At 58.9% G+C, this 20,064-nt stretch overlaps 1 protein-coding gene across 3 annotated transcripts in view; it reads right to left on the bottom strand.

Annotated features, from left to right (window-relative positions):
* PHACTR3 (phosphatase and actin regulator 3) overlaps window positions 1-20,064 on the bottom strand; it is a 207,348-nt gene that overhangs the window by 58,652 nt on the left and 128,632 nt on the right. For all 3 annotated transcript variants that reach the window (XM_069495904.1, XM_069495903.1, XM_069495905.1), the window contains 3 exons: window positions 18,501-18,662; window positions 13,903-13,980; window positions 7,146-7,328 (listed from right to left, as the gene is read on the bottom strand). In XM_069495904.1, coding sequence (XP_069352005.1) covers window positions 7,146-7,328; window positions 13,903-13,980; window positions 18,501-18,662 — 423 coding nt within the window. Of the gene's footprint in view, window positions 1-7,145; window positions 7,329-13,902; window positions 13,981-18,500; window positions 18,663-20,064 lie in introns of those variants that run through there.

The raw sequence follows: 20,064 nt of genomic DNA, 5'->3' as shown, positions 1-20,064 counted from the left end.
ACAATTCTGATTAGTCACCTGATAATATTAAAATAAACATTTTGTGTTTTCTAGGTGAAAGGGTGGTGAGATTTCCTTGTTAAGCAAAGGTGGGCACAGACACGTCTGCGTTCTCCGTGCAGCCCCGTCCTGTGGCTCCGAGGGGTTCCCCGTCTCCCAGGGCAGTGGACGCCCTGAGCCTCGGGACACCTCGTTCCTGAGCCCACGCCCTCGGCAGCCACACTCAGGGCAGGACCCCCGGGTCCTGGGGTGAGCTCTTAGCCCCAACCCAGGGTCAGTTTCCTCCTCTGAGGGTCCCACTACTGGCCCCAACTCCGTGCAGATGTTCACGTCACTCTCAATCTAAGGGAGCATCCACAAGACACTGCTACTCCGAAGGCCGGAAAAGTCATCCAAGCATCTGCCTCCTGCTTAGGGTGTTTGGCCTTAGGTGACTCCTTGTCCCCGACTGCTTCTGTGGGGGTGGGTCGTGCTCTCAGGGCTGCCGGCAGCCGCCTGCTCCCAACTGCGGTTCTGGGAGGGAGGGAGATCACGGAACGGCTCTCCTCGCCTCAGCCACGCCCACCTCCAGCAGCTGTCCCTTCCTCTGCGTGTGATTCATTTCCAGACCAGCGACCTATGTCGCCAACCTCTCTGAGCCTCAGTTTCCCGATCTGTACAAACGTCTGTATGAAATACCTGGCCCTGTCTGCTACCAGGCTGGGGAAGGTTTGCTCGGAGCTACCCAGCACACTCCCGACTAATCTCCTCCGGGTCCCGCGGCACCGGGATGCGGCAGCGTTTGAACCAGGCTCCGCGGCTCGCTGGAGGCGTCACTGAGGGGCGTCAGGGTGCCCACTCCTGGCCCAGCAGCAGCAGATGCACTTGGACCGTGTCAGACCCATGAGCGATTCCATCAGAAAGGCGCTGACTGGGGGCACCACCCCCCAGCCTGTGAGCTACTGACAGGCTGCGCCCCTCGGCCCGTCTCCGATTTCCCCACCTCTTCCGGATCCCAGCAAGACACAAAATGCAGCACGTGAAATCCAACCGCTCCTGACCTGGGTGTTCCCCAGCTACGCACCCATTCTCTGCTCACTGGAAAAATGAACTGATCAGAGAAGATCTCTGGAGTGGCATCTCCCCTCCCGACTGCCTGATTTCTCTTCTTCCCACCGAGTGTGGCCTCAACCCTCCCTGAGCCGTGGCCGCCCCACCTAGCCCTGCACCCTCTCTCCAGCCCTGCCCTCTCTCTCCAGCCCTGCCCTGCTCGGCTCCCCAACTCCACGCTCTCTCCCAGTTCCCCCGAGTGGTGCTGGCCACACCTGCTCAGCCTGGCCCGCAGGCCCCACCTCCTGCACCTGACCGCTCTGCCCTGGGCCGCCCCAGGACTCAGGCCTGGGTCCCCTTCCCTATCAAACCCCCTGGGTGGCCGATCCCATCTGGTCCTGTGGCTTCAGAATCGATCGATCCCCTTTCTCTGCGGACTCCTGACCATTCCTCTGAGCTCCAGGCTCACATGTGGTCAGCCACCTTCCAAACCCGGCTCTGTCCCCACCACAAACCTCCCCAGTCCCCTCTTCTCTCTCAATTGTCCACCTGTCAATCCATCTCCCGAGTGTCACTGCACAGCTGTGGGATCCAGGTGCCGTTTTAGAAGCTGTGGACGTGGCGCAGAGCCAGAGAGAGTCCTGCCTTCCCTGGGCTCAGGGCTGTCCAGCCAGGCTGGCTCACGGGCACGTCCTGTGAGCTCTTCCTCCAAAGTATTTCTCAGAACAGCCACTGTCCCCCAGTGTGAGCGGCCACAACTCCTCACGGCCCTCCCAGCTCCCGCCCCGCCCCAACCCATGCCCAGACCAGGGTCAGCAAATGTTTTCTGCAGAGGGCCAGGTGGGAAATCTTTTCAGCTCAGGCCATGTGGTCTTCTGTTGCTATTACACTCCCTGTTGGTGTGGAAAACTCCAGAAGGGCTGTCTAATCCAAACCACAAAATCCCTCCTGGTTTTGCACCAAAGCAGACACGGGGCCACCTCTAACCTCTGACCCTCAGCACTGCCCCGTAGAGCTTTCCGAGATGCAGAACCGTTTCCTCCCTGCCCGTATGTGTAGCCACTAGCCACATGTGGTCCCTGAGCACTTGACAAGCGCAGGTGGCATCAGCTGGGCGCAGGGAGGGGACAGCTGAGCGTGGTCTCCTGGCTCATGTGCCAGCCCCTCAAGCAGTGCCTGATGGCCACACACCACAGGCAGTGGGTGGCATCTCACCTGTAGCCTGCAGATGGATTGACAGGTGGACTGAGAGAGAAGGGGGGACTGGGGAGGTTTGTGGTGGGGACAGAGCTGGGTTTGGATGTGTTTTATATGCCTGCTTGGCCTCCAGACGGATTGTCAAGGTGGCCGATAACATGTGAGCCCGGAGCTCAGAGGAACAGTCAGGGGTCCACAGAGAAAGAGGATCGATTCCAAAGCCAGAGGACCAGACTTCAGAAGCAACTTACATTCCAGAACATTCCAGAAACAGAACAAAGGTCTATCTTCTGCTCGGCTCTAGAGTTTAGGCTGTAAAGTGTCAGTTAAGATCAAATGCCAATTCTGCCACTTACACACCATGCGTCTTTGGGAAAGTAACTTAACCTCTCTGAGTCTCTGTTTTCTTGTTTAAAAAGATGAGGCTGTTACAAGGTAATACAGTGAACACAGAACATACTCCCCACACGTCACTCTTCTTTTTCATAGGTGCCCTCATGGGAACGCCAAAGCTTAGCTCCTGCCACCAAACGAAAACACCGAACACGATCCTGCTGCGCCAGTGCTAAAACACTGGTCTGGACTTTGCAGGGGGTGCTCCGCTGCTGGTGTGGCCCGTCCGGATGGTGAGAGGGAAAACAAAATCGCCCTAAACACGAGAGCCCCCAGTCAACCCAAATCACCAAACCAAAGGGTCAAGGAGGATAATGGCCAAAGTCACTGACGATTCTCTTCCTGAGACAGTTGCAATATTCGAATGTATCAGCCCCCACACACCACAATCCGGGGCAGGTGAAGCAGCAGCCGCAGTCCAGGATGTTACCGCCGGGCCAAGGAGGGCTGCAGCTGGACACCAGGGTCACGCAGGGCAGCCCCTCTTGCTCTCTAATCACCCCTTCTCCTACGCCTGCAGGAGGTTTGCTTTGTAAGAGAAGGCAGCTGACATGCAGGACAGCAGGGAGCACCACTGCAGAGCCCCGGGCTGCCCCAGGTGCAGCCCACCCACAGGGCATCACCTTCCAGCCCCTGTGAGGTTTACCACGACCTTGCCCCAGGCCCAGGAGAGCAGCCAGGTCCAGGACAGAAGCCAGGTCCAGGACAGAGCACTCACAAGACGCACTGGCCTCCAGAGAATCTGGTTTGCTCACTGTCAGACGACATCTGTCTGTTATGAAATCATCTACAACACAGAGGGACTGGGCCCAGATGTGGGCAGCTACCCTAGGTGGGGAGGTGCAGCCCGTGGGTGGGGAAGAGAACAGAAAACAGCATCAGACGGTCAGCTGGTCTTCTCTGAGCTCTGCGGCAGAAACTGCAAACCTAGGGCCTCAAAGCCTCACAGTGACCTAAGCTTTAGCTATTCGCCATGTAATGACTATTCCATCCCATAATAATGAGACCTAAGTAGAAGATCAAAACGTAGCAACACGAGGGCTAGCTCCAAAGGCCAGGCTCTTAACCTCATGGAAGGGGCTGCAAACTCACACCCCCAAAGGCCAGGTCCACCTGCAGGGACAGCCCCCGCTCAGCCCTGGTGGGAACGGGGCCCAGCGGCAGCAGCGGGGGGAGGGGGGGGGCCCTGAACTTTGATCGTTGAAAGGAAGCTGCACGTCTGGATTTTTGTGAATGCTTCTAATTTTTAAACATTAGTTTGCGATTTACTAAGCAATGAGTTGGATGCCGCTGTGTTAAATTACAATCCGCTCCCTCCTGGAGGGGGTTTGCTTAAGTTCAGGCCTCTACACATGGGCCTGCATCCACCGTGGGGACCGCTCCTGGCACAGGGTCTCGGACCTGCAGGCTGGACCAGAACTTGGGGCTGTCCCAGCTTAACGGCAAATTGCAGGTGGCCCCACCCCCCAAAACACACGTGCTGCTAGAGGCAAGACTGTCAGGGAGCATCTGCAGGCAAATACTGTGAATTACCGTGTCACTCTCCAAGGGACGTGTCTGGTAACGATGATACGACGGCGCAGCAAACTCCCAGGACTCGGCCTACGTTAGGACTGAGCGAAGTGTTTCCTCGGATCACCTAATTTCAGCAAACCTGAGAGGTCAGCGTGACTATGATCCTCATTTTGTAGCTGATTAAACAGGCTCAGAGAGGTTAAGTCACTCGCCCATGGTCATGCAGCTCAGTAAGGAGTGCAGCCATGTCTCAGACCCAAGTCAGCTGACGTCGAAGGCGTTGTCCTTTATTCACTGACGGTGCCTTGGACACAGCCAACCTGGGTGCCTCCGTCCCATCCCGGGTGTGCTGACCCGGGCCCATTTCCAGGGTCAGACGCACTCATGTGTGCGCAGCACTTAGAAGAGCACTCCGTGCCACCCTGCTCGCAAGCGGCCAGCCGTGTCCCTGCTCCTGTTATCGGCGGCGTCATGACAAATGCCACTGACTGCCGAGAAGCCGCTGCATCCGTGAGGAATGGAGCGGACTTTCTCAAACCAGCCTTCTGGGTCCTGCTTGAGCGATTTGGGACATTCCTTTTCACTTTCCATACTTTTCTTTGCTACTTTTTAGTGAGCCCACACTTTTATTCTGATTTATTTATAAGAAAAATAAAATCTCTACCATGACCCTGAATGAAAGACTGATACCACTCACCCCAATTAATAAAAAAACACAACACTAGTGAAATATGTTCTAATTGTCCACATGCTGCTCACGCAGTCATCTCACGTGCCGCGGGGGGGAGGCAGTGAGACGAATCCCCTGGACCCAGTCTCTGCCGCCAAGCCTCCTCCTGCAAAGGACCCAGTCTCTGCAGCCAAGCCTCCTCCTGCAAAGGACCCAGTCTCTGCCGCCAAGCCTCTTCCTGCAAAGGACCCAGTCTCTGCCGCCAAGCCTCTTCCTGCAAAGGACCCAGTCTCTGCAGCCAAGCCTCCTCCTGCAAAGGACCCAGTCTCTGCAGCCAAGCCTCCTCCTGCAAAGGACCCAGTCTCTGCCGCCAAGCCTCTTCCTGCAAAGGACCCAGTCTCTGCCGCCAAGCCTCTTCCTGCAAAGGACCCAGTCTCTGCCGCCAAGCCTCTTCCTGCAAAGGACCCAGTCTCTGCAGCCAAGCCTCCTCCTGCAAAGCGAAGCCCGTCACTCCATTCCCCGGGGCTCCCACTGCCCTCAGGGGCCTGCCCAGCTGCCGCTCTCCAGCTGTTTATGCAAATAAAATTGTACAGGCATGAGCCACGCCCTTTTATTCCCTTGTCACCTGGGGCTGCTGTTGTGAGCCAAGGGCAGAGTTGAACAGCTGCACCAGGTACCTCTGGCCCACAGAGCTGACTCTGTTTACCCTCTAAGCCCTGCATGGAGAAAGCCTGTGGCCCTGTCCTCAGCCTTCGCACATGTCCTTCCCCTTTCCGGGATGCTCTGCTCCTCGCTCTCTGCCTGGTGGACTCCTACTCACCCCTCAGGACCCCACAGCATGTCCGGCCCAGAGGACGTCCTCGATACAAGTTTATGTCTTAACAAACCAGCTCTGCCCTCAGGACTCCAACCCCACTCCAAACACTGGGGGAGAGCGGCTGGAGGTCAGAAGGGGTTGCCGATGGGAGCGGCACGTTCCTCCGGCGCTGAGCTAACAGAAACCACCTGCCAAGGCGGAGTGTGACCCACCCCAGCAGGAGGCCGGGAGCAGCAGCTCCAGCAGGTGGGAGGCTCGGGCCACATGCAAGGGCTCGACTGCAGGGACCACGGGAGGAAGGCCAGGCCCACCCAGCTTCTAGAATCACTCCAGTCACTGCTACCGGGGTCAGAAGCCTGGGAGATGTGGGGACACAGGAGTGCCCAGGGGGTCTCTGCATGAGAGCTGGGACCCGCCTGGCACTACAACTCTTCAGACCCCACATTCCTATTGTGTCCCCAAGCCAAGTGACACTGGAGAAACACAGCCCCCCTAGGAGGGCAGAGCACGCTTCCGGGCAGGTGCCTGTCAGCATTGCGGGAATGTTGGGGACGGGCCGGCGGAGAGTGCAGGTGTCACCCTCGTGGCAGGATGCGCCAGGGAACAGATGCCCACCCGGCTCTGAAGCAGCAGCCCAGTGGGCCTGTCCCGCAGCCTGGGTCTCAGACCTCCCACGCTCGTGGGGAGACTCGGAGTTCACCCTCCAGCCCCCAAACCATGCGTGACATATCTTAGCTTGAAATTTTATGAGGAAACGGGATTCCAGCTCCATAGCGAGGTCTCCCAGAAGACGGCTATAAAATCGCTCTAATGGGTGGGTCTTTGAAAGCACTCACAGGTTTCCTGGGGGGGTTCGCGGTTCCCTCCTCCCCGCCCTTCCCTCCTCTCCTGCCCGGTGCCTGGCGAGTGCTCTGTCTGCTCCATCAACACCACCGCCACCTACGGTCACTACTCCGTGCGGCAGAAACCGTGCCCAGCTCTACCCACCGCCAACCCACCCCGCACGGGTCGCTCACTCTCCCATTTCACAGGGAGGGAAACGCACTCAGGGCCTGGCAGCCCTGCTGAGGAGCAGCACTCGGAGCCTCCGTCACCATTACCTGCTGACACCGGCCCCTGGGAAGGGCCTAAACCCCACATCCATCCTGTCGTCTCGGGGTCGACTGAAAGGGCCCCAGTAGACACTCACCCTCCGGAGGGCACTTTCCTGCCCAGAAGGTCCCCGCGAGAGGGCAAAGACATCCCAGGAGGAAGGTGTGTCTGGAAGGTGAACATCTTTAAGCACCTTCGTTTATTGGCCGTGCCACACTCGGGAAGAGACAGTCGAGAAAAACGCTCCAGGGAATGTTTCAGCCCAGCCCGGGGCGGCAGATCATAGCAGGTTTGGAGCAGGGACCGGCTGTCCTGGGGACAACTTTCCCCCAGGGCGACTGCCCACACCCTAGTCAGGGCCCCCGGCTGCCACCCCAGGCTGACGGCCATCCTGGGAGGAGCTCCACCCCCTGCACGGTCTCCAGCCAGTACCTGCGTCGTCCAAGTGGGTGGCCGAGGACAGCGGCTCATCCAGGGAAGCCTGGTCTGTGCCCGAGGCCAAGGGGCTTCCCGGCTGGGCGTCCTCCGAGGTCAGCGTCTCCTGCTTGGGTGTGGAGGGCTCGCTCTGCGCAGATCGGGGGCCCCCGTCGGGGTTGCATGTTTTGCTTTCAGCATCTGCAAGGAAATCTAGCTGTGAACTGGGCCTGCACCTGCCTTGCCCAAGCCTTTCGTTTGTACCAAGTGCCTCCCTGGGGAGTGTGCCCGCCCCGGCCCTGGGGTGCCCCCATACTGCCCCTGCACCCCCTGGGAGGCCCGCCCCACACCCTGACCTCCCCCCCAGGCGAGCCAGCTTCACGCACACCCCCCTGCTTTTGCTCCTGCTTGGCCCTCTCTGCCAGGCCCTCGTGCTCCACACCTGGGGAGACTGGATGGCACCCCCACCCGCATTCACATCCTTGCCACGTGCCCCTGCGGTGCCCCCACTCTGGTGGCTTTCTCTGGCCAAGGGACATCAGTGGGTTTGACCTAGCAGCAGCTTCTGAAGTGCTGGCACAACTCATTTCTGCCTGTGCCCCTTGGCTGTGCCCCAAGGACATGCCCCGGGGAGGTCAACCCAGACAGGTGAGAACAAGTGGTCACTGCAGTGCCCCTGAGGTGCTAGGGCTGTTTCTTAGGGAGTACTATTGTGGCCGGAGAGACCCAGTTCACCCCTCTGCACCCACCATGTGACCTTCAGTCACCCACTAAGCAAACGTTTATCCATCACCCACGATGCATCTAGCACTGTGACAGTCGCTGGCAAGGCAGAGGTTACCAGGACACGGTCCTTACCCTTGGGTGGCTCACGGTCTATGGCAGCCATGCGGATGACCACACATGGCATCCTGAGCCCAGGAATGGGGCGCAGAGCAGGGAGTCCCCAGGGCCAGACAGGCAGGCTTCCCAGCAGGGGCGACACCCAGGCTCCTAGCAGGGCTGGAGGAAGGACCCGGCGCTTCCCCCCTCCCAGGGCTGGGCTGCTGCAGCCTCCGAGGGTCTGGCCCTGGACTAGGCATCCCCAGGGCCGTACCTTAATGTGGGGGGCTCAGCACTCAGGGAGCGAAAGACCCACCCAAGTGCCCCTCAGCCGGCTGGTTACAGCCACGTCTGCTGGACACATGTCACAGCCCAATGCACAGAGCCCCCACACGGCCCCTTCAGGGCCACCTCAGTCCCCACAGCCATTTCACGGAGGCAGACACCATGGTGCAGAGTGGCAGCATGACCTGCACACGCTGACACAGGCACGGGGTCACAGCGTGGGGATGCTGGCCTGCTCTGACCTCCTCCCATCGTGGAGAGATTTACGTCAGAGTCACGGTCCCTGCTTGCCTGGTCAGTCCTGATTCTTAACTATTGTCCCACACCCTTCAGTGTCCTTCTCACTCTCAAAAGGGTCCTGATCAGACAAACAGGACATCGTCACCTTGCCCATGTATCCCACCTGCTGCAAACAGGGTTTCTTATGCCCACGTGACAAATTCCTCTGGGCCTCAATTTCCCCATCTATAAAATGGGGGTAACATTGCTACTTGCTTTGTGGCGTTACTGTGAGGATTAGCCAAGTTAATGTATGGAACGTGTCTGGCACACAACAACCACCCACGTGCGCACTCCAGCCAGGCCCACCTCCTTCCCGCGCCCTCGGAGGTCAGTCCCTGCTGACCACATTCCCCCTACTGCATGCCTGTCTCCTCGGGGGAGAGGGCAAAGGTCAGCCTTGCCGGAAGTCTGGAGACCGGGTCTGCGGAGATCTCATTTGTGCAGCCAGGTCACCTGCCCGGGCGGGCCAGAGACCTTCCCCATAAAGGAGCAGGTGGCAAGTATCTAAGACTTGTGGGCCACGTGCTGCATCACCTGTTGCATATTCTGCTCTGATTTTTAGCTTTTATGAAAGGCCTTTAAGTTTGAAAAGCATTCTTAGCTCCAAGGTCACATAGAAACAGATCCCGGGCCAGACTCTACACTCGGCTGTAACTGCTAACCAGGCCCAGGTCAGGGCCAAGAGAATTCACCAAAACTAGATGTCACAGGGCTCAAAGCTAAAGTTTCCCGGCCCCTGTCTTATGACTCATTTACTCATACCTGTCACACAACGGTGACGGCCTCCACCACTAGCTTACCCGGCCCCAGGTGACACAGAGGGCACGTGAGAGCCAGCACCAGGCAGCAGGTGAGCTCGGCCAGAGTCTCACACCTCCCATGCTAGGTGAGGCTGCCACCTGCTGCGTACAGCTCGGCCACCAAATCTCAGAACGCCCAGGGTGACTGCCGCCATGACCATCATTGCTGTTAACGTGATGTTAATGACGTCCCCCTCATCGCTGTCATAACGACAACAAGGGTAACATGGTCAGAACATTGAATGTGGAAAGCCCAGAGGTCTCCGGCCCCAGCCAGATTCCGAGCCAGCCCCGTGCCCACCTGTGGTCCCAGAGCTGCTCCACCTGAGCTGCGCTCGGGGGCCCTCGCAGGCCCGTCTGGGCTGTGCTCACGGCTCCAGCTCGTAATCACATTCAATGAAAAGTTGCAGTTCCCAAAATAGTGCCTGTGGCAGGGCGTTGCTAAGAAACGCCGGTGGGGGCGGGGGCAGCGGTGGGGCTGTCACCCGCTCCCCTCACTGCATGTGGCCGCCCTCCGGTCCTGGTCCGATGCCCTCTCCCCCAGCCAGGGCTGCATGTCCCACTGAGCAGCCGCAGGGAGAGGGATGCGCCACAGACATGCACACACGGGGAGAGCGCATGCATGGACATGGCAAGCACACGTGGGTTCATATGTGCACATGCGTGTGCATGCACACATGCATACACATGTCTCCCGGCACCCCTACCACATGGGAACCAGACCCGCTCCACTCGTCACTGTCCAACTCCCTGAGGAAAGTGTGCCCAGTCAATCCCAGCTCATAGAACACAGCACCAGGGCACTAGGTCTCTTTGTATATCCAGTGATGGGGTATGAAGGGCCTTAAGTTATTTAAGAAAACGTCAAGCCGACTCGTGCAGGGAAACGGAGCAAAGTCATTCAGGAACATACACGGCCTCTGGCAGAGAGACACGCGCAGGCCCGTCTCTTCCACACCACGCTTGGGCTGGGGACCCTTCACTCTGCCCCGCTTGGTCGTGAGGCTTGGGAAGGGTGGCCAGAGTAGTGAAGAGGGCGTGGGCGTGGGGTCACCTCCCTCCCCAGGGCCCCCACAGGCAGGGGCTTCCTGGGTCCCGGGAGGCAGCCAGAGCTGGGACAACGAGGGCGGGGGGCGGAGGGCGGAGGGCACGGCGGTCCGTAAAGCACAGGTGTGAACGATACCCAGGACAAGCTCATGCCCTGGACACAGCCTCACCCCCCTGGGCGCTAGCAGGCTCTGGGTGCAGGCGCTGTCCGGAGGCCACGCCCTGCCAGGCTGCCTGTGTCGCGGGCAAACGCCAGGATGACTGACACACACGCATGTGCAGGGCAGGGGGCACCCTGGTGGCTGTCCTGGCCAAGAAGGCCAAAATTCGAGTTTGGGGCTGCTAAGGTCCCCGGCAGCTCTGGAGGTCCCAGGGCCAACCGACCCCGCAGCCTCCCAGGGCCTGTCCCTCCTGAAGGTGGCCACAGGGGGGCGCCCACGGCTGCAGAGTCGTCCCCACCTCGGGGCGGCAGGTGGTGGTGGCTGAGCCCGATTCCTCACCCAAACGGGAAAACGCCGCTGCCCCCACGTGGGAGTCCTCCCACCTTCAGGAAAGGAGGTGGCGCTGCACCCGCACCTGAGCATCGTCCTCCCTTCCCCCCCCCGGGCCCCCCTTGAGCTGGACAGGGGCGGCTGCGACCCCCAGGAGGCTCGGTGAGCCCTGCACCGGCGGGAATCACAGACGGGGTCGGACCTGAAGTCGGCTTCGCCCCGCGAGCAAAGGCGTTTTCCAAGCAAGTGCGGGGGAGGGGTTCCCAGGCGCCTGGGGTCAAACGTGTGTGTCGCATTGTTACCGTGCACCGGTTACAGGCCACGCACACAGGGCAGGGTTTAAGCAGCACGAGAATCCACGGTGACAAGCAAGCCCCCGCCCGGAGACAAGCCCTGCCTCCGCAGACACCTGGCTCACGGCAGCTCCCGGCCACTCACCTGGGGCGGCCTCGGGCTCCCACAGCAGCCTGGACCTGCTTCTGCCGCCCCGGCCGTCTGGCCAGGCAGGGAAGATGGGCGGCGAGCTTGGGCCCGGGCCCTCCTGCTTCCTGGGTCCCTCCCCACCCACCTTCTCTGGGTCCACTGTGGGACCCCGCAGTCGCTGCTCCCTCGGCTGGAAGTTGCTCCCAGCGTCCCTGGCCTTTCTGGCTTCCCCACCTCCTCAACCTTCGCTGCATCAAAGTTGGCATCAGCTGGGGAGTTTGCAAAGCACCGATGCCCAGGTGCCTCCCCCAGAGTGTCTCATGGAACAGCTGCCGAGCATCAGGGTTTTAAAGCTCCCAGGTGATCCCCGTGTTGCTCCTCCTGCCCACCCGGGACCCCACTCACAGCTCTCCTGGCCCCTGACCAGGCCAGGTCCCATCTCATGGCCTTGGGGTGCTGTGTGCCTGCCTTCCCACGCTCATCTCAGTTGTGAGTTGACATTTGTCTGTGGGATGATCTAACGTTTGTGCCCCACTGCACTGTTTGTGCTGGAAGAGTGTTTTGCTCACCTGTGTCCTCAGCAGCTACACAGACCCTGGGCCTAGCAGGCGCTCAATAAAAGGTTGTAGCAGCGATCAGTGAGCGCATTCTCAGCTCTCGGGGAAAGACACTGTTTCAGGCCACCCTAGTTCCTGGACCACAATCACTTGGCAAGAGAGACAGAGACATAAGGCAGAGACTGGCGAACCACAATCTGGGGGCCAACCCTGCCCCCACCTGCTTTATACAGCGCCAGGCTAAGAATGGATTTGACATCTTTAAATGGTTGACCAAAAAAAAAAGAAAAAGAAAAATAATAGTTCATGACGCATGAAAATAATACAAAATTCAGATTTCAGTGTCCGTAACGTTTTATCGGGACACGGTCCTGCCTACTCATCTGGGCATCACCTGTGGCTGCTTCTGCCCCAAAACAGTGGAGTGAGCACTTGCCACAGACACTGTGTGGCCCCCAAGCCTGAAGTATTCACCACCTGACCTTTCCAGAGGACGTCCGCGGCCCTGAGCTAAGGCAGTGCTGTGCTGCTCTGTGATCTGCCGCCAGACACGGAGGCCAGAGAGGAGCTCCTACGGCGGCAAGGCCAAGTTCACCTGGGCAGCCTGGGCCGGCAGAACTCTCGTCTCGGGCTCTCTGATCTGACGTCTTCAGACAAGATCATCTCACACAAAGTCAGAGTTGAAAACAGCCAACCTGCACTTCTCCTAGAAGTTTTCCTCTTTAATGATTCAAACTGTAACTTCGTTTTTGACGGGAATCTGATCTATATCTTTACTCTTTATTCACCAAAAATAACATTTATTATCATAGATAATAAACAGGACCTTAGCCTGTTTTTATTTTTTCCCTTCTCCTTCCCTAAGATCCAAGGAAATGCTCGTTGGCACCATGTTCAAAATGCCAGAGTTTAGCACCTTTGTGTGCCGGCTACATTAAAATAGCCCAGATGTCCACCTCAGTGACGACATCCCGCCACACCCGAGAGTTCGAACAGAGCGTTAAACGCCTGAATGCCGCAGCCCTCGGTACCTGGCTTTCCTTGTACATGTAAGATTTTATTATTAAGCAGCCTCCAAGTAGCTTTCCCCTTGAAAATAGCATCGTCAAAATACCATTTTCTGTCCTTAGGTTCAAAGGGCAACAAAGGCGTCAGTCCACAACTGGCTGGAGAGCATCTGGATTCGTGAGCATCTTCCTCATAACTGGTAGTAGGGCCAAATCTCAAAGACACCAGTAGTATTTTGAGGCTGAAAGGGGGAGGCAGGCACTCGATATATTCACGCAGCCTCGGGAATTGGCTCCACACGGCCGGATTCCTTCAATCAGGGGACCAGAGCTCAGCCCAGCTCCAGAGAGACTAAGTGGCAGTGAGGTTTTGTGAAACCTCCTCGCCGACATTCAGAGTCTCAGAGGCTGGAAAGCACCGAGGACTAGTCCGCACCGTGACCCAAGTCCTGTGCGTCACAGCTGCAGGAATCCACCAGGGAGGAGGAAGACTTGCTCAGTTAATTGCACAAGTGACAGTAACCAGCTTTTCTGAAAGACGCAAACAAGGATGGTCACATAGACAACACCGAGGTCAAACTCTCCAGACCAAAGATAACTGTGAGGACCGAGAGACCAGGATTTATATTCTGCGTCTCTGCTTCATGCTGCAACGACCTCGGCGGGCACCACCCAGACCCTCAGACTCCTCATCTGTAAACTGGGAGTAACAAACGCACCAGATTCACAGGGTTGCTGTGAAGACCAGAGAGGGTGTGTGGAATGGCCAGCACAGCCCCAGCATGGCACAGACTGACAAAAACAAAAACCATTGCCGTGACTTTAGAGCAACTGGGACGAACCAGGAGCTTCACCTGCACCAGGCTCTGCCAGACAACCCTGGGGAGGAGCCCTACAGCCCACAGGGGACGTCCCCAGGTGCTGAGCAGACCCTTGGGGCACTTCTCCAGCCTTGCAGGCTTCATTCGGGTCCAGCCCCGCACCTGGACTGCGGACCCTTTTGGTTGCCTGTCTCTGACAGGTTCGCGGCTCCGCACACACGCGCCGGGCGGCCCACTCACCTTGCTCCATCATCTCCAGCAGCCCCTTCTTGATGAGCTCCTCGCGGCCTTGCCTGCCCGCCATCTTCTTCTCCAGCGCTGCACGACACAGACATCCCCGTGAGGCCCTGCCCGGCCACAGCCGACGCCGGTCTCAGGTTGACAGAACAAGTGAGCGAGCAGGTGCGTCGGGGTGGGGGCAGATTTGCTCGGCAGCCCCCCACTCTCTCACCGAGCCGTCTGCCCAGCGAGGTGCGCAAAGCACAGCCAGTGAGAAGCAGCCTGGGCTTTTCACAGCCGTGCTTTCTGCGGTTTATCGGAAAAGCACCTCCACACATAAGGCCCTTCTGTCAGCTGCCTGCCCCCGCCCCTGGCCGCCCTCCAAATGCCTCCTCACTTACCAGCCAAGGAGCGCGGCCTCTCTCTGCCCCAACACCCTCGGGTGCTTTTCGCGGTCCGTGGGAGCCTTTGCTAAATGCGTCCTGACCGCTACTCACGTCTGTGCGCAGACCAGAGTCTTCCGCGCGACCCTCCCACTGGAGGTGCTTCCAATAAACCACCGGTTAACAGATTTCGAAGAATCCACCAGATGGACAGGGAGGGAGGAGGCCAGCTCCCCGCGCCCCTTCCACCAACCCAGTTTGCCAAATCTCACGAATTCCTCCTCCGGAATAGCCCTTCCTGCCGCCCCATCCCGGAGCAAAGCGCTCCGGCCACTCGGCCCCGCGCCCTCCTGCTTTCCCCGCCGCTGTGTGCACCCAGCCCCACGGTCACCTCCTTTTCTCCAACTGCCCAGAAAACTAGTGGCCAGAAGGTGAGCCCCGATTTCTAAATATAAGCTCAGACTCTTTCTTTGAAAATGAAGACACAGCGCCCCTGCCAGGCCTGGGTCACAAAGGGCCCGTCGGTTCTGGGCACAGGCAAATGCTCCGCCCCGTGGCAGGTCACGGAGGAGAACACGCAGCGCCCGGCCACCTGTCCGAGCTCGCCGTACAGCGCACGAGGCAGATGACAAACAGGCAGTGATGACAGAATTATTTCATTCATTCCCAAGTGTTCACTGAGCACCTACTACGTGCCTAGGACTGGGCTGGGTGCTGGGAGTCACCGGGGAACAAAACCAGTTCAGCCCCCACCTTCATGGCGTGTGTGGGTCAGCAGCGGAGCAGGCAGTGACGACAAAGTTTTCAACCCATGTAAACTAATCACACATTTATTAAGCACCTAATGTGTGCCAGGCACTGTATCAGGCACAGCGGATGCAACTGTGAGCAGGACAGGCACAGCCTCTGCCCGAGACCAGCATACCTGGGCAGGAAAATGACAGGCTCTACAGCCCACGAGTGGGATGAATGGGAACCGGAGGGCACTGAGCAGGGGGTCCTCATGGAACCAGCCCACCCTGGACCTCTAGGCGGCTTCCCTGAGGGTATTTACGCTAGTGCTGAAGGATGAAGGGAAAAACCCAAACACAGCAGGGAGTAGGCATTTTTGGGCAAAGAGAGTGTAATTTCCTCTCTGTCGTCCCAATTTCCAAACCAATTTTCAGATGCCAGAACTGTGGATACAACTGACAAACTGAGCGCTGCCTTGGGGAGGTGTAAGCAAAGAGGCTGCAGTCCCGGCTAACGAAAGGACGGTGAGAACAGGGCGAAGCTCCAGGGGGTAAGTGAGGCCCAGCCCCAACCAGCGCCGGGGAGCTGTGGCCGGGTGGGTGCTGGACTCCGGTTGCACTGACCCCGGGTCCTCCTGTGACCCAGAGAGGCAGCTGCCAGGGTCTACTGCCCCCTCTCGGGAAAGGGTGTCGGTCCTCGATGGGCAGCGCAGCTGGCAAGCGCAGAGCCGGATCCACCCCGCCAGGCAGGTACCAAGACGCCCCTTCCCACCCGCAGCCCCCAAGAGCTGCCCTCCTTGCTGTGGGTCCCACCCGCTGCTGCCCAACTCACTGTTCACGCCACATGTCTCTTCAAATGGTCTCAGTTCTCACTTTATCTGGTCCGTGAAACCAGGGATTGGAAATGCTGAAATGAGCGACACCCACACTTGCAGGGGAGGGAGTGGTTCGGAACAAGTGGCACCACGCAGTGCTGCTCCCCAGACTTCATGGGCCTGAGTGAGGGACCTGAAGCTGGGGACAGTGCAGGTGTTAACCTCAAGCCCCTCCGTGCCCTCGCAGGGTCCCCAGAGCATCCTGGTGACCTTGCACAGCACAGCACCGAGGGGAGCGAGGGACCCAGAGTCCTTGGAGCACATGCTTGACCTTCTAATCCACAGCTGGGGACACTGAGCCTGGAGGGTGCCCGGGGCCCACCCAAGGTCTCAGAGGTCACCCTGGGCACCTTTGCAAGGGCTGTTCCCATGGCTGCGGTGCTTTTCTCTGCCTTTCTCAAGGGGCCAATGACACCTCAGCTCCCTGTGGTCTCCTCACCTGGGTCTTCTCAGACCACCCAACCCAAAGCAATGCCCACCCCTGCCTGCCTCCTCCCCACGGCCCGCTCAGATTCTCCGTGGCCCCCGCTGGAGTCTGTCACTGACTCGCGTGCCGGGTCACCCGCTCACTTTGTCACTCGAGTCCCCGCTCCGCGGAAAGCTCTGGGTGGGCAGGGCCTGGTCCCTCCTGTGCATTTGGTGCCTGGCACACAGGAGATGCTCAGGATTTGCTGAATAACGATGCCTGTTCTGTTTTTGCTTTGACAAGGAGAATTTGTCAATCAACTTCTAGAGTAAAAAAATAATTTTGTAAAGCTTGTGAAAAAGTGTGACTGCAGGACCCGCTGTTGGCGGGAATCCCTCTCCCCCGCCACGCCCGTGTGCTCAGGCTCAGGCTTTGTCTCTGCCGCTCCTAGAGCCCTGGAGTCTGCGCCTCTTCACAGCTGGGACTAGAACAGGGACCCTGGGGACCCCCAGAGGCAACAGCCGGAGACGGGCACTTACCAGGGCTGGTCCCCAAGGCCCGGCGCTAGTTCAGCGGAGAGCTCCTCACTAATTGTTTCCAGCCACAGCTAATAGGTGTGCGGCTCAGGGCAGGGCCGTGGGGGTTGAGACGCTGTTCCCTCCAGGGTTTGCTCGTCGGGACACTGCCACCGCAGAGCCCAGGGTGTCAGGCCAGTCCAAGCCCCAGCCTCACCCCTGCTGGCTGTGTGACCCCAGGTGGGCGACTTCCCCTCTCTGAGCCTGTTTCCCACCCCTAGGACGTGCAGGATGAAGAAAAGCGCAGGCCTAGCAGGGCGGCTCTGAGGGTTGGGTTGGCACATCTGTGCCACATGGCGGGACATGCTCTGCTGCTATCCGCTCGTGGCCACTCACGTCCTTGTCATCACTATGTGTGTCCCCACATCTGTGGTTCAGTCTCATGGCTGCAGCTCCCAGGGTGGATTCCGAGGGGGCAGGGACAAGGGTGCAACCTGTCACAACCCCACTTCCGCAGAGCTGGGACTGGCAGGGTGTGAGGACGCAGCCGGCGGTGAGCGGGGGAAGCTTCTGGGTGCTTTAGTGGGAGTGTGTAGGGACAGGCGTGCCCAGGTAGAGCGTGGGGGCAGGGAGCAGCCTCACTCTGCCTCCCAGTGAGGAGAGGCCTAAGGTGTCAAGGCCATGCTCAGGGTCTTGACCTTCTGAATCCCCCAGGGCACTCAGGAACCAAGTGGTCCAGGGCAGGCTGGTTCTGCAGACGAGCCCTGCCCAGCGCCCTCTGGTTCCATTCACCCCACTGGCCAGTTGCAGAGCATGTCATTGTCCTCCCCACATGCACTGGCCTCGGGCAGAGGCTGTGCCTGTTCTGCTCATGGCCGTATCCACTGTGCCTGACACAGAGCCTGGCATGCAGTAGGTGCTCAATAGATGTGTGATTAGTTTCCATCTATTGACTACCTTGGCATCATTGCCTGCTTCCTGCTGCATCCCATGAAGTTGAGGGCTGAACTGGTTTTGTTCCCCGGTGATTCCCAGCCCCTAGCCTAGTACTTGGTACGTAGTAGGTGCTCAGTAAACACTTGTGAATAAATGAAATAATTCCACTGTCAGTGTCTGTTGGGGCAAGACCCAGGCCCCAACCCAGTCAACTAAACCAGAATCTGTGGGGTGGGACCTGGGCCCCCGCGTGCTCAGAGGGAGACCCCCAGCCTTGGAGAGCGAGGCCATGGTAGGAATTTGTGTGGGCTGGGTGGTCAGCGATGGGGAACCTGCTCCAAAGCCAGCGTCTTGCCCTGGCCCAGCCCTGCCCTGAATCAGGGTCTATGCTTTTAACAAGGTGCAGGTGACTAGGCACCTTGGGGTCTGGGCCCGGGGTCCCACGTGGGGTTCCAGGTGCTCACCCCAGGCCTGGGTCAGCCAGGTGGGACCTGCATGGGCCAGGGGAGTTTGGTCCAACTCATCTGGAAGACCAAAGCCAAGACCAAAACCAAGGTCATCACGTGACCAGGAAACTTACGAGACTCCTGGGGAAGCCGAGGTGACTCCCCTCACCCCAAGGGGTCCCCGGTGACCAGAGGGAGGTTGCGTAGCTCCTGGTTCTCAAGGCCACGGAGCACAGTCTGCCTGCCGTGCGGGGCTGGGCAGACACAGACCAGCAGAGGCAACAACACCAAGACAAGGACACTAGTCCTCGGCAGAGCGGGGCTTACCTGACGTCGTCTGCTTCAGCTTCTCGTTTTTCTTTTTCCTCCATTTCCAGGGTTTGAAGATCCTGCCCAGGGTGGCCAGCTTGCTGTTCCTCCTCACAGGGGGGGTTCGAATCCCTGAGACCAGATACTCGGAACGCACTGGGGGAGTTTGGTCCATCTCATCTGGAAGACCAAAGCCAAGACCAACACCAAGGTCAGCACGTGACCAGCAAATGTACAAGGCTCCCGGGGAAGCCAAGGTGCCTCCCCTCACCCCAGGGGTCACCAGCGATTCCCCAAAGTGAGACCCTCCAGGGCTCACTCTGATTGGGGTGTGCCCTCGGGGGCACCCACCAGCTCACGGGTTTGCATGCTCCACTTCCCTCCCGCAGCCCACTGGAAGCCCTCGCCAGCTCTGCCTTCCGCCACCGAGACCTGAGGTCTTCTCCAATTGCGTGATGAAACCTTCTCTGCCCCAGGACCTTTGCTTATGCTTCGACCCCACCCAGGCTCATTTCCCTTCCAGGTGCCCTTTGCCTTGTAAACCTCAGCTGCTCAGCTAAGTATCACTTCCTCAGGAAAGTCTCTGCCTTCCTCCTGTGCTGGACAGCCTCAGTCCCTTGTCATATGCGGGCACCCAGGAACTGCGAAGACCCCGTGTACCTGGCCTCCCGCCAGGCTGGCAGCTCTCCAGGGGAAGAGCCCAGGTCTGGTGCAGCCCTGGACCCCAGCGCAGGGCAGGCCCGTGGGGACTCCTCTGTGGACAGCTGCAGGACAAGCGGGTTCGTGAACGCACACAGGGAAGCGGCTTGTTCACGAAGCCAGGTCGTGTGCAGACCCTGGGACACACGAGACGGACGTCCCGGGAGCTCATGGCAGCGTAAGAGACGGTAGCAACCTACACGCCTGTCAGTAGGCAACTGCGCCCCTCAGCAACCCGCGTGCAACACGGGAAAGAGTAAAACAGGCCTGCGTGTTCAGACAGGAAACCCATCTGGGGTCAACTGCCAGGTCAAAAAAAAAAAAAAAAAAAAAACCCATGCAGCACACGCCACCGGAGCATGAAGGGGCCGTGTCCAGGTGCACGCTGGGGGGTGCCGAGAACTCGTGTACGGGGGACGCCGGCTGCCGGGGCTGGGAGCGGGACACACGTACTCCACCACAGGCTGTTGTGCAGCCTATGGCGTGAGTTATCTTGTAAGAAAGAAGAGTGGTCAGAATAGAAAACAAAATAACATTGGAGAAACACATGACGTAGACCGGTGTCACCTCCACAGTCACCGCATAGACCAGAGTTCGGTCATCACTGTGTCAGGACCAAAGATACATGCCCAGGGTCCCAAACCCCTCCTGAGACAGGGAAGGGACAATTCTGGCAGCGACATGGACCCCAGTTGCTCACAGGCTCTCACATTTGACCTCCCGACATCACAGGGGTGGAAGGTCACAGACCTGTGATGTCCCCAGCACGGCTGCCGGCACATGAGCCCGGGCCACCGTGCACTGTAATCCACGTGCAGCTGCCCATGTCTAGATGTCATGGCCACCCCGATTCCCACGCAGGGCCAGCGTGGGTGATGCTGGG

The sequence above is a fragment of the Eulemur rufifrons genome, chromosome 20, assembly GCF_041146395.1.
Source record: "Eulemur rufifrons isolate Redbay chromosome 20, OSU_ERuf_1, whole genome shotgun sequence".
Classification (NCBI taxonomy): Eukaryota; Metazoa; Chordata; class Mammalia; order Primates; family Lemuridae; genus Eulemur; species Eulemur rufifrons.
The sequence above is the reverse complement of the archived record's forward strand: the minus strand, read 5'-3'. Positions and strand labels throughout refer to the sequence as shown.